Source organism: Schistocerca piceifrons, chromosome X (assembly GCF_021461385.2).
Source record: "Schistocerca piceifrons isolate TAMUIC-IGC-003096 chromosome X, iqSchPice1.1, whole genome shotgun sequence".
In the NCBI taxonomy this organism is placed as follows: domain Eukaryota; kingdom Metazoa; phylum Arthropoda; class Insecta; order Orthoptera; family Acrididae; genus Schistocerca; species Schistocerca piceifrons.
The window spans coordinates 636,024,142-636,037,979 of record NC_060149.1 but is presented as its reverse complement, the minus strand read 5'-3'; the positions used below and the strand labels follow the sequence as shown (position 1 = coordinate 636,037,979).

General features: G+C 38.3%; 1 protein-coding gene across 2 annotated transcripts in view; it reads right to left on the bottom strand.

The window, feature by feature from the left end:
• Positions 1 to 13,534, bottom strand: part of LOC124722952 (sarcosine dehydrogenase, mitochondrial) — a 275,416-nt gene extending 261,882 nt beyond the window's left edge. For both annotated transcript variants that reach the window (XM_047248117.1, XM_047248118.1), the window contains exons 1-2: positions 13,434 to 13,534; positions 9,386 to 9,446 (exon numbers count right to left, since the gene is read on the bottom strand). In XM_047248117.1, the coding sequence (XP_047104073.1) occupies positions 9,386 to 9,409 (24 nt within the window). In that variant the 5' untranslated portion in view covers positions 9,410 to 9,446; positions 13,434 to 13,534. The remainder of the gene's footprint in view (positions 1 to 9,385; positions 9,447 to 13,433) is intronic.
• Between the last annotated feature and the right edge of the window lie 304 nt (positions 13,535 to 13,838).

Below are 13,838 nucleotides of genomic sequence, written 5' to 3'. Positions count from 1 at the left end.
TCCTTTGTAGCAACAAACAAACCATTTACTTCTTCTTGTGCCTTGCTGGCATCAATGCCTTTCAAGGACAGAGTTGTGTCATCTGTGAATTCCAAGTACTGTGCATGAGAGCTTAAATCATTTACAAATAGTAGGAACAGGAGGGGGCTCATTGCTAATCCCTGTGGCACACCATATTCCAACATCCATTCACTTGATAGTGCTCCTTTGACTGATACAACTTGCCTTCCATTTTCCAAATGAGAGATTGTTTGGGAGTACATTATGAGGAATGTAGTCAAATGCCTTACTAAGGTCAAAAAGTGTAAGTGCTACAGGTTCTTTTTTTCCCAAAACTGTGCTTTGTTATAGTAACCAGATATAGTTGTGCTGTTGTTGTACTACAGTTGCCTTTCCAGAAACCATGCTGTGCATCTGTGAAGAGTTCATTGATTTCAAAGTAGTTTGATGTTTGGTCTTTCATAGCAATCTTAATGACTTCAGCAAAGACTGGAATGATTGAGACTGGTCTGAAGCTTGCTATCATGGCTGTGTCTCCCTTTTATAAACTGGTACTGTCTGTGCAAGTTTCAGAAAGTCTGTAAATATACCAGCAGTAAAACACTTATTAATTACCACAGTTATGGTTCAGCAATTTCATAGATAATTTTCTTGAGGACATTAGTAGATGTTCCATATATATCTTGAGAATCAGAAGGTTTATAAGACTTAACAATCTTTGTTATACCTTTTTTTTTTGTAATTCCCTCCAGCTCCTCATCATGTACCTATTGTCATTTATTACAGTAGCTGCAGGGTCTATAGTGAGGTCTGGGATTGTACTTACAGTGTTTTCCACAATTTCAGTAATAAAACTATTAAAGTCATCTGGACTAGACAAGCTTAAGGGAGAAGTTGTTTTCTTCCTGAGTTCATTGATCAGGTTCCAGGCTGCCTTGCAGGTTCAATGAACCTATCATTGCTTTTCTTTTTGGCTTCTTCTACATCCTTTCTTTAATGTCTTTTTTCTTGTAAATATCTGATGTAGAACACTTCCTTTGCACTGGAATCTGTTGCTGTTTTGTAGTGATCATACAATAGTGGTATGATGCATTTTAATTTTTTCCGTTAATCAATACACCATTTTTTTTCTTTCACATTGTGGCTATGTTGTGAATGCTTGAAGAACATTTAGATACAGTCAAGTTTGGCTTTGATGATCTAGAAAACTCTTTAAAATTCATCAGTCACTGTCATTTCCTGCAATTCAGGCTATCATCTTACTGCAGATACAGCTGTTTGAAAAGCGTTTAATGTTTCCATATTAATGACCTTTGTCAGGTAACAGCTGGTTGATTTTATCTCTTTTTGTATATATTTCCATAATTAATGTGCTCAGAGATCAATGGGTCAACTGCAATCATCTTATAGTCTTATGTATTTAGATTTGTGATCACAGTGTAAAGGCAGGCAACACCTCTGGTTGGTAGATGGTTTGCTACAAATAGCCCGTAATTGGCTACCAGGTATGTAAATTCCGTCTCCTTAATGCTTTCTTCACCAAAGTGTACGTTAAAATCACCACACAATGCAATTTTAGATTTCAAGCACATTAAGTAGCATAGGCAAGATTCCATTTGTTTGAGAAAATTTTCAAATTTTCATTTGAAGAAAGGTATATTGAGACAACAATTATAGCAAAATCTCTAATAACTCCAAAGCAGCCAACTTTAAATCTGGGTCCACAGAGTAGCTTTTTAAATCAATTTCTTTTACACTGAATTTTCTGTTCCATATACAGATACACTGCCAAAGGAAGCAGCTGTTCTGTTACCAAGTTGAAGTATTCAGTACAGTGTAGTACTCAGCTTCAGATGCTGATTTTTCACATAGATATAGCACATCTGGCTTCACTTCTTCTATAAAGAATGACTGCACATCAAGTTTAGCCCTAAGACACTGTACATTGGCACTGCTTATAATTATAGGAGTGTAATCCATTTTCATTTAGTCACTCTTGGTACATGTTTATCATAGAGGAGCCTATTTCACAGGGATGTTGGTCATTCTTTGGAATAAAAAACCACTTTAATATTTTTGGGACATATAGTACTATCCATTACTTTATCTCTTAGCTCAAAGTCAACGCTAACTTTGAAACTGTTATTAAGCCCTTTAGTTTCTAGCTTCTCATCTGTACAGCTGTTATGCTTAGGAAATGTCTTTTGCAGGAACTAATGACTTCTTCTGGAGTTGTCCCACTTCTGACACTACTCAAATGAAACCGAGCTCTTTTTTACCACACAGCATTCTCAGTTCTACTCTTGTACCAACTACTGCTTTAGTCATGCATTTAGTTTTGGCATTTCTAGATTCTTCTTAATTCTGTGATAGTGAATGTGCATTCCATTTGGCACTTCTTAGTGCATTTTTGTATTAATGCTCACCTTTTTCAGCCATAGTTTCAACACTGACAAACTGTACATTTCTTCTCCTTTTCTTGTACACTTCTTGAAAGAGTGCCTCTGAATTTTTTGGTGAGTTTTTGTCTGTGAGAGTTATGGGATTGTCAGGAATATTTACATCAGGACACTGGTTTGTTTCTGCCTCATTAGATGATTTTCTATTTACATCTGGAGTGTATGTCACTGTACTAGTATCTTTTTGTGTGCTTGAGGAGACCTGCTAAAATGTTTAGACTCAGCCACTTTTGTTGCAGGAATAATTGTCAACTTTGTGGATATGGAATTGAGTAAGTTAACATATTTTGTATATTTTAATTCATTAATGTCATACAAGATAGTATTCTGAGGTAACTCCTCAATGAGGCAAAAAGTGTTTTCATATATACATTAAAGATGTTTCTCCTTAACAACTCCTTCCTTACCACTGAGGAATTCTTAATATAAATAAATAGTCCTATGTTTCTCCTTAACGACTCCTTCCTTACCACTGAGGAATTCTTAATATAAATAAATAGTCCTTAATACAGAAAAAAAATTGTAAATGGCCAGCATGTAGACATACAGATATTTATCATTTGTTTGAAATTGTAGTATGTTCTATATTTGTTCTGTCAACAGATTGCACATCATAACATTTATTGTGAGTGTAATCTATGGAACACATAACTACTTATCTAACTAACTAACTAGAGAGAAAGAATGCAGCATTAGCTTGTGAGTGGATAAGTCTAAGAAATGAGTTTGTCATACTATGGAATTTTGTTTCCCTTTACATATTGCTGCAGTGATAATTGATGTCTTCAATGAGTTAATATAAAAGGGTCTTACATAATGACAATGGGGATACCAGACCATGCAGTATGACTACAGTACAGTGAAACCAATGGATACAACATACAATCCTGACTCCTATGTATTGTGGGTAGGCTGCAACAGCAACCACTATATACACCCCCCCCCCCCCCAACACACACACACACACACACACACAAGCCTGAGGCACCATCTGTGGACAACATAGCACTGCCGCATGTGCAGTCTTTTGAAATATGCACACATGTCACTGCATTCCTCCTCCATTAGGGAGATCACAGATTCTTGAAATGTCCATGCTGTCCTCTTGGGTTGAAGAGCTTCAATTTCAGACATGTTCTGCACCCCCCCACCCTTTCCCATAGCAAACCATATGGTAACACCAGTGATACTGGGGCTATTCCCATGTAAACTTTGGGTTTCGCCTCTGGTGACAGTGCTCGCAGTACAGATGATGTTGATCAACAGTTGCTCAGGAATGGGTGATGGAATCCCTGATGATGGTTTCGGAAGCAATAGAGAAAATGCTGGTTCTGCCACTGCAGATAAATGCCCTCACCCATGCAGGAGTGGAGAACTGGTAGCAGCAGGTGATGTAATGCCCGATGTGGTGTGACATTAAGGAGTGCTCAGCCATCCAGGCAAAGGCAAAACTGATCATGGTGCCTTGAGCAGAGGCCATCCTCCATGCAGATGTCACAGAATCCTCCATGCGGATGTCACAGAGATGCCGCTTCTGGAATCTGGCAATGACAGCTGGAATCCATTTAGGGTGATGTCCAAAACTGCACGCCCAGACAGCCACATCCAGTAGGAAGAGGAGTGGCAGCTGCATATGTTGATTCCAGGTGGAAGACATAGGAGGTGTAGTTGTGTCTTCAGCTGCACCCATGTAGTAGGTCCACTGGGCTCTTCTTGACGAATGGCATGAAATGGTACAAGGGGAGAAACTGATCTAAAGATACTTCTGACGAAGAGTTGGCAACACAATTTTTCATCTGAGCTTGGAACATCTGCAATAGGTGTTGCACCTCAACATTAGATTATGGATAGAATGGCAGGTTGAGGATGTGATGGATACCACAGGAATCACAAAATGCCACAAACTCTCGCGATGAAAATTGTGGACCATTATCAGACACTAATGTTGTGGACAAGCCTTCGAGTGAAGAAATTTTGGACAAGGTTGAGATGGTGGAAGTTGCGGATGCAAAACACAACAAATGACATACAGAAAATGAGAATATGTGTCAATGACCAACAGCTAATAAACATTGAGGGGACAGGAAAATCCATTTGTATATCATCCCCTGCATGTAACAGCATCATCCAAGGGGACAACAACTCCAGGGAGCTGCTTGGTGCATCACACACTGTGAACATGAGGCAACCAGGCAGGTAACATCACCGTCTAACTGAGGCCAAAACATAAATCAACGGCCAATGCTTTTGTGGGTGATACACCCCAGTGGTCTGCATGTAATAAATGGAGAACCTCTGAATGAAGCACTGATGTGATCACTACCCAATGGGTCATGTGATCCATGTCTAAAAGCAGAACACCATCCACAACAGAAAATTGATGTCAAAAGATGTAATAATTATGGAGGGGGTTCAGACACATGAGAAGGTGGTGAATCAGGCCAGCCGTGTTGTATGATTGTTATGACCTTCCACAAAATGGGATCTGAAACTACAGTCTTCATGATCCATGTGTTAGTTACAAGAAAGCCACCAACCATCTGCTGTGTGGCGATATCAATAGGGAAACAAAGCAATTCCTTCTGATCAAATCCTGCGTCCAGACCGGCTGGCAGTTGGGTCAAAGCATCAGCATTTGCGTGTTGCTTTGTAGGGTGAAAACAAATCTTGTAGTTGTAACATCAAAGGGAAAGAGCCCAATGTTGGATGCAATGTGCTGTTTTAACTGGTAATGACCCAGAAGGACTGACTAAGGAAACCAACAGTTTGAGATTGGTGACCAGGTGGAATTTGGTACCATAGAGAAAAACATGGAATTTCTTCACAGCATATACAATGGCCAAAGCTTCCTTTTATATCTGAGAGTACCTAGTTTGAACATGAGTCGGCATTTTACAGGCATATGCAGTAGGTCATTAGGAGGCATTGTGATATCTGTGAGCTAGTACTGCCCTCAACCCGTACTGTGAAGCGTCCACCCCAGAGCCAAGTGGAGACTTGATTGGTACATCACTAAACAGGGCACAGACTACAACATGGTCTTAAGGGTGGAAAATGTGGTTTCACAAGCTGGCAGACAGTGAAACTAAGTGCCTCTGAGCAGCAACACATGTAACAGCTGTGCAATGTCACTACCCCAGGCAAACATTTATGGTAGTAGGCGACATTGCCTAGGAAAAAATTAAGTTCTTTGACTGATGTAGGGCATAGAAGTGACACAATAGCAGAAACATGTTGATTCAGGGGTTTGAGAACTTGTGAGAAGTTTCAAACCCACAATAACTGACAGAAGGTTGAAAAAATTGACATTTTTCTAAATTACATTTCAGACAGGTCACTTATAGGACAGAAAAAAAAGAGTATGGAGATTTTGTAAATGCTACTCAGTGGAGGCATTAGAAACTATAATATCATCCAAATAGACACTGTAAGTTGTTCCAAAAAGCGTTGAAAAATAGTGGGAAAACTGGCGACTCCAAAAGGTGACTGCACCGATTGGTACAGTCCAAAAGGGATATTGATAGCTAACAAACATTGTGACTCTGTATCTAAAGGGAGCTGTAAATAGGTATCCAACAAGCCAGTTTTTGAGAAATACTGTCCATGTGATAACTTCGCAAAGAGTTCGCCTGGGCGCCGCATTGGGTATGTATCCACTATTGATGTGCGTTCACATAAACTTTAAAATTGCCACAGAGGCATAACCAGCCTGATGGTTTTTTTACTGTAACTGAGGGACTAGACCATTCACTTGATGCAATAAGCCCAACAATGCAGGGTTCTGTGAAGTGATCTAATTCATCTTTGACTTGTTCCGTGAGTGACACTGGCAACAGACAGGCCTAGAGAAAATGAGGCCGAGCATAAGATTTCATGGCAATGTGCACTTGAAGATCATTGGCACACCTCAATCCAGGAAAGAACAGAGAGGAAACCCCAGAACGTAATGCATCTAATTGTGTATCTGGCACTTGTTCAGACACTAAATTCACTTCATCTGAAATGGTTAAACCAAACAACTTAAAAGCATCTAATCCAAAAAGATTCTCTGTACATACATTATTTACAGCAAGAAATGTAAGTGACTGGACTACTGATTTGTAGGTCACTGGGGCAGAGAATTAGCGAATTGGCCAAGAATAGAAATACTCTATTTATTGTAATTTACTAACTTTTGTGACACAGGAAGAAGCAGAGGAGAGCCCAAGTCCATAGAAGTTTGTGAGTTTATCAAGGTTACTGCAGGTCCTGTATCTACTTGTATGAGCAGAACTTTACAAAAAACCATAACATCAATGAAAATTTTGTTTAGCAGAACAGGAATAGCTGATACAATATTTACTTACTCATCCACATCAGGATCGTTGTGCAGGATTTTTGCATTACAAACAGAAGCAATGTGATCTTTTTTGTTGCAGTTAGACAGGTAGCCCAGCATTTTGGGCAGTCTGGGCACTCATGGTTAATGAAACAACAAGGGTAGGATGGAAGCGTGGAACACATACACTGCTGTTTACTGGCCTGTTTACTTTGTTATGCGGCTGCTGTTGGGAGTGAGGCTGGCCACATTGATGCTATGATCATGTGTGGACCACCACAACTGTGCCTTCCACCTGTGAGGTATCTGGAGCTTGGTGTGGAGGAGAGGGTTGGAGTGCTGATACCTCACACTATAACTCAGTTTGGTCACCCACAGCTCATGACACCTCGAACAGCTGTGCAATAGCTAAAACCTTGGAGAGGGATGGATCAGACATAAAATGGCGATGATGACTTAACCCATAGAGTTCAGCCACCCAGGCTCAATAGCATTGATGTGGTTGCTTCCCATGGTGGTAAAACTCAACACAGGATGCAATAATATGGATGAGCTTACAGTAGTATTTTGAAAGAAGGTCACACATTTGGCAAAACATTAAATAAGACTGATCCTGTAAAGATGTGTGTTGACATAGGACTCGATACTCTCTTGGCAAAATCCATGAAAGGAACATAATATGGCATCAGTAATCCCCAGAGCTTGAAAGTGTTGCTGCAGAATTCCTTGTGCGCATCCCATTTATCAACAGAGTCATTGTATGTAGAAAAGGCAGGTGGATAAATCAAAAGGACTGTTGGGGGAAAAACAGCAGGCCACACAGACTAAGGAGCTTGTAAACTACGCAATACAGAAGCTAGTGATTGAGGTACCTGAGTTTCATTGTCCAGGGTCTGTGATTGATGGTGCAACACCATGGTGAATGATTCTTGCTGTTCGACCAACCGAGGTAAATTGTCCTCCATAATATCATCAGACATTGTGAGAATAAACAGAGCACCAACCAGAGTAGAAATTTGTGTGGAGAACAAGACCACACTCCTCACCTGTCATGTTGTAATTAGGTATAAATACAACATGACCTGTAGACTGAACACAACTTTATTACATGGAATTGTACCCAAAGATCTGTAATAATACACATAGGGAACTGAGGACGAACATAGCTCAGTAAACCTTAAATAGATTGGGTTCCATTGCACACTCTGACGATGATCTCTCTCTCTCTCTCTCTCTCTCTCTCTCTCTCTCTCTCTCTCTCTCACTCACTCACTCACTCACTCTCTCACACACACACACACACACACACACACACACACACACACACACACACACACACACGTGCACACACATCTGAGCCACCCTACACACACACACACACACATACGCACATGTGCACACATGTCAGGGGCACCCTCTGCGAACTATATAGCACTGCTGCACTAGCAGCCTTTTGAAAGTACACACACACGTCACTGCAGTACCAAATATAGTTAATCAGCAACTTGTTCACAGGCCTTGCAACTTATGCCATTGTCCAATGGAATTAAACATTATGCTGTGAAATACGTAACCTTGCCTCTGTAAAGTGATATCTAGACCAAAATTTTGAATTATTTGTAAGTTGTGTACAGTGCTCAAATTACTTTTTGAATTGCATCTGTTTTATTCCTTGTTTTCACAGTTAAGAATGATATCAGATTCAGAATTGTTTCTGTAGAAAAGAAAAAATACTCTATTTGGATATGGTAGATAATCTTTCAAGTGTCTAGATTAGTGTTTAATCACAATAAGAAAGAGTACAATCATTTTAAAAAAATAATTCCTCACATTCATGTGCAGGCCAAGAAATTTAGTGTCCTGATCTGAGTTAATGCTGTTTCTGTTATTAAGATAAATTCATGCAGATATTTGCTTCATACAAATACATATTTTGGCTTTGTGTTGCCGGAGATCATTAGATATACAGTTAGGGAATCAAACATTAAACTTCCGCAATTTCTGATTTTGGCTAATTGTATTCTTCGAGTCAAAAGCTACTGAACCAGTTGTAAACATCAGATAAATCTTATTTTTTTCTCTTTTTAGGAAGCAGGACATGACTAACCATGTCTAATTTTTTAGAATGGTCAAGAAATATGCCTGGAGCAAGCTGCTTTTGCTCCATTAAAAAGAATTGTCAAGAAAAAATGCAAAAGAGATGTTTGTGAAATCTAATGGCAGTTTGTGGTATTGGCAGCTGGGTGTTGCACCAAAGTTTTCATTGTTGCATTTTTATTTGAGAAGTTTAGAAGGGAACTATTGCTACCTTGACACCTCGCTCTTCCGTGTGCCATACCAATAAGTTCTGTTTCAACACAGGTTTTTTGTTAGAGTATGTGCAGATTGCCACACATAGGAACTACTAAAATCAGACTTAAAATCTAAGAAAGCAAAATACTGGACATGCAAACATTTGCCATCAGCCAACATGAATGCTGAAACATCACATAAGAGCAATACTCCTTATACAAAAAAAATGTGAAGGTGCAAAGTCACACAAATATTATAGACTTGCAAAAAATAATATAAATCATATGCCATTTTCATGTGGCTAGGTTCTTCTTACCTTCTTAGATGCACGAAGAAACATCTTAAGGATATTCTTGCTTAATTTCTGAATCTGAAAACTAAAACAGAGAGCAATCAAAAATAAATTAGAAAATCACATTACATAGCCTGTTCTAGAGTTGTTATATTCTGATTAAAGATGTTAACTGAAAAAGTTTCTTCATAGCAAATGGCTCATTAATGTGTAGAATGTAAGTATTTTTTAATCAACTGCTTCTGTCTTTGAACTAACATGTGTGCAGCAATCAAAACAATTACAGAATCAGTCATTATAGCCTGCTGCAGCCTTGGGAAATGTATCTGTGTGTGACAACATGCACAACAATACTTGTATGTTGCTACAAGAAGTGGAAAAGATCATTTTACTCACCTGAAGTCATTAACCAGACAAATGAGAGACAAGGGTCTGTTTATATAGAAACCTGGAGCTCAGAGATTCACTAGTGCTCCAGAATGAAGTTTGGAAGGTAGGATATGAGGTACTAGCAGAAGTAAGGCTTTGATGTTGCATCATGAGTCATTATTGGGTGGCTCTGTTGGTAGAGCACCTAACCACAAAAGGCAAAGATCCCAAGTTCTAGTCTCAGTCTAGCGCACAGTTTCAATCTGCCATGAACCTACCCACTAGTGTTTGTTTCCACTTCAAAACATTAGCTCAGTGTCATTGGTTCATAAAATAGAGATCACAAGTTTGAATGATTGTGGATTTTGCCATTGCTGTGCATGTCCAGTGTAGTGAAAACATTGAATGATAGTTGTGATTAATAGTGAAGTAAAAGGGAGTGTAACTTAGACTTACAAACTACTAATAAGGTGGTTGTATGGCTAAGAGACGTCAAAATGTAGTATAAATGTCACTTTACTGAGCACTGAACCAACTTTACTCACCCCACCCCAACACAATAATGATTATTACCTTCTGTTGACAGTTCATTGTTGTCCATATTGCTATCTGTATTCTGCAGTATGGTAACATAAACAACAAAATGTGTTGTTGAGTAAAATAGAGGGAAACCCACTGATGATGGTGTAACATCACTGGGTGAAGAGAGGAAACAGCAAGACATTGTTTACGGTCCATGGTAGCATCTTCTAAACATATTTATTGTTCAAGCAAACACAGGCACAGATATCCACCTCTCTTATACAAAAGCCATCTCAGGAGGAATATAAAACAATAACACTGTACTGGTCAGTTTTGAGTGCTATTTGCAGGACACCTATTGGTTGGTTGGTTGTTTGGTTGGTTGGATGATTAAAGGGGCCAAGTACTAGGTCAATAGTCCCACACCTATTAGTGGACATTAATAGGGGTGAATCCATCCTTCATCTTTATGACAACTTGAACTCTACTGAGAACACTTTCAGTGACGTGTCTGAATGTCTGTGGAGGATTGGCAGTCTGTTCTTCCTCAAGAGCTGAAACCAGAGAAGATTGTGATGTTGGATGCTGGGCTCTGGAACAAAGTTGATGTTCTAATTCATCCCAAACAGGTTCCATTAGGATCAGGTCAAGATTCTAGTCAGGCCAGCCTGTTTCAGGAATGTTACTTTCCAAAATCAATCCTCACAGATGTTGCTTTATGACATGGTGCTTTGTCATGTTGATACAAGCAGTCATCATCTACAAACTGTTCGTCTACTGTACATAGTACATAATGCTGTAAAATTTGTTCATGTCCTTCCACATTTAGTGTTTTCTGAAGTGCTATGAGGGTGCTACACCCTGATCATGGAAAACAACCCCATCCCATAACACCACTTCCTCCATACTTCACTGTTGGCACTACACATGATGGCAGGTTATGTTCTCCCACAATTTGCCAAACCCAAACCCGCCCATTAGATTGCTACAGCAAATATCACTCCAAATCACTCATTTCCAGCCATCCACCATCCAGTGGCTTTGCTCCTTACACTATCTCAAGCATTGCTTTCTTTTTGTGGCTTATGAGGAGCTGCTCAACCATTGTACTCCATTAGTTTTAACTTCCTACACATAGTCATTATGTTACTTGGACTGGTCATGAGTGATTCCTTCCACTGATTTCATACAATTTTTTGCAACAACTCGCCACAATGCTCGATGGTCCCTGTTCATCAGCTCATAAGATATGCTTGGTCTTGGTGTAACTGTGGTTGTTCCTTCACACACCACCAACAGTTGACTATGGCAGCTTTACAAAGGTTGAAATGTCCTGATGGATTTGTTATTGAGGTGACATCCAATGGCTAGTCCATGTTCGAAGTCACTGACTCACCTGACTGATCTATTCTGCTGTCACTGCTTCTCTACTGGTAGCACAATACTTCCAGTCTCCTTCTATACTAGTGGGCCCACCTCTCATGATGTCTAGTGGTCATTTCCACATTACATGGGGATGTCTGGGTACTTTTGACCAGTTAGTGTACAACACTAGATTAATGGTTTCAATGAATAATAATCATCTTCAGATTCTGTCATTATGGCAAAAATTTAACACAGTAGTACAGAGACAAGCATCTACACATGCTCATGAGCAGCTAACAGTCGTAAATTTTGACATGATAGAAGTATATGCAAATGTTTAATGCTATACTTCCATATTAATTCTGCAGAAAAGTGAATGTATCTGAAAATAATAATGATTTATTGAAACTAGCAATCCAGTATTGTATAGAGTGATTAAGACTGGTGTATAAAGTTTTATTATATGATTTCTTGTCTGAGTATCTAATTGCTTTTACTGGTGTGTATTGTTAAACAGAATATCAATGATTAATGTCGTATGCATACACTGTCTAACTGTACAGTAATTGCAGGGTAGATACACTTCACTATATGTTGAACAATAATTAACTGAGAATAATTTCCAAGGAAGAAGAATAAGATGTTATTATATAATGTCCTGTTGACATCATACATATTAAGCACAAGCTTAGATTTGACAAGAATATGGAAGAAAAATTGCTTTGCCCTTACAAAAAAATCATCCTAGCATTCACCTTAGTTAATTTAGAGAAAGCAAAGGATGGCTAGATGGGGATTTGAACTAATAATTTTCCAGACAGATTAAAATATACCGTTGCTGAGTTGATCTACAAATAAAGTGTGATTCCAAAGATGTCAATAATACTGGTCAGAATATCCCTACATAAGTTTCCAAAATTTTGAGACAGTAATGAATACAACATTAGTCCCCCACTTGTACAATACTGGAATACTCAGCCACACAGAGTTAGGTTTGTAAAAGAGTTGGCCCTCTGAGAGAGCTATTTGTACATGCATGTACATCATTTACAAAAATTAAATGATTACATAAAACTAGTTGGAGTTTACTTCAGGTTATGAAAGGCATTTGAATATCATTCATGAGATGCTATTTGAAATGTAACAATTTTTGCCATACAAAATGTTTAGGATCTGCCTGGTTTAGTTGTTATTTGAAAAAAATATGCAGGAAAACTATACTATGCTATTTAGTTTTTCTATGGAAGGATGCCATTGCACCTGCATGGAGAAAATTATGAGTATTCCACAGGATTCAATAACTGGTTCTTTGCTATTTTTACTTTATGTGAATGATATTCTTTTTGATTGGAGTCAGGAAGGAAACAGCTTTTTCGCAAATGATGTAAGTATTGTTCTAAATAATGATGTATCAACAGAATATTTAAGAACTAGTTTTTAGTGGAAGTGCTGAACTAATAAGACAGCTGTCTTACTATCAGGTCATTTTCTTAAAGAATGATAACTGCAATACCACAACTCATAAAAACAGTGTTAGCAGAAGCCATCTGCTTTTGGGCTCCAAGTAAAATTAGTAAATAACTATAAGAAAATAATGGAAAGTGTCATAAGTGAATTATGTATTGACAAACTACGATGATTACAAATGCTACCACGTTTCAAATTTTAGCAGAGTTATAATTTCATTATTGAGCTCCTAATTATCACTGATGAATCTTGTTACTGTAAAATTAAAGCAATGGATCCCTATTTGCAATCAATATTTAATGTAGAAAATGTTATTACTTATATAAGTAAGAATTTAAATATTACACACATTATTCAGAAGGCAGCTTCACCTCCATTCAAGAGCACTGTATGTGATTTGACTGAAGTTAATTAAGTTGCCAGCTGTGCCATCATTCTGTGACCTCTGCCACATGATAAATGGATGAGATATGGACAGTCAAGTTCCACGCTTCTTTCAAGGGCAGTAAATTCTTTCTACTGTGGCACATGTTAGTGAGCAATAAGCCCATTAAAATTTATTCATAATACATTCTGAGCATTTGGAACTTTTATGCTTTGGAAATAAAAATATTGAAAACATTATTTTTTCATTATCATTAATCTATAGTTTACTGACTTAAATGTTGAAATGTGTAAAATGGAGCTTGCACATTATAATTTCAATTATCTTAATGTGTAAGTGTTACAGGAAAACCATCAGCTTCTGTGACAT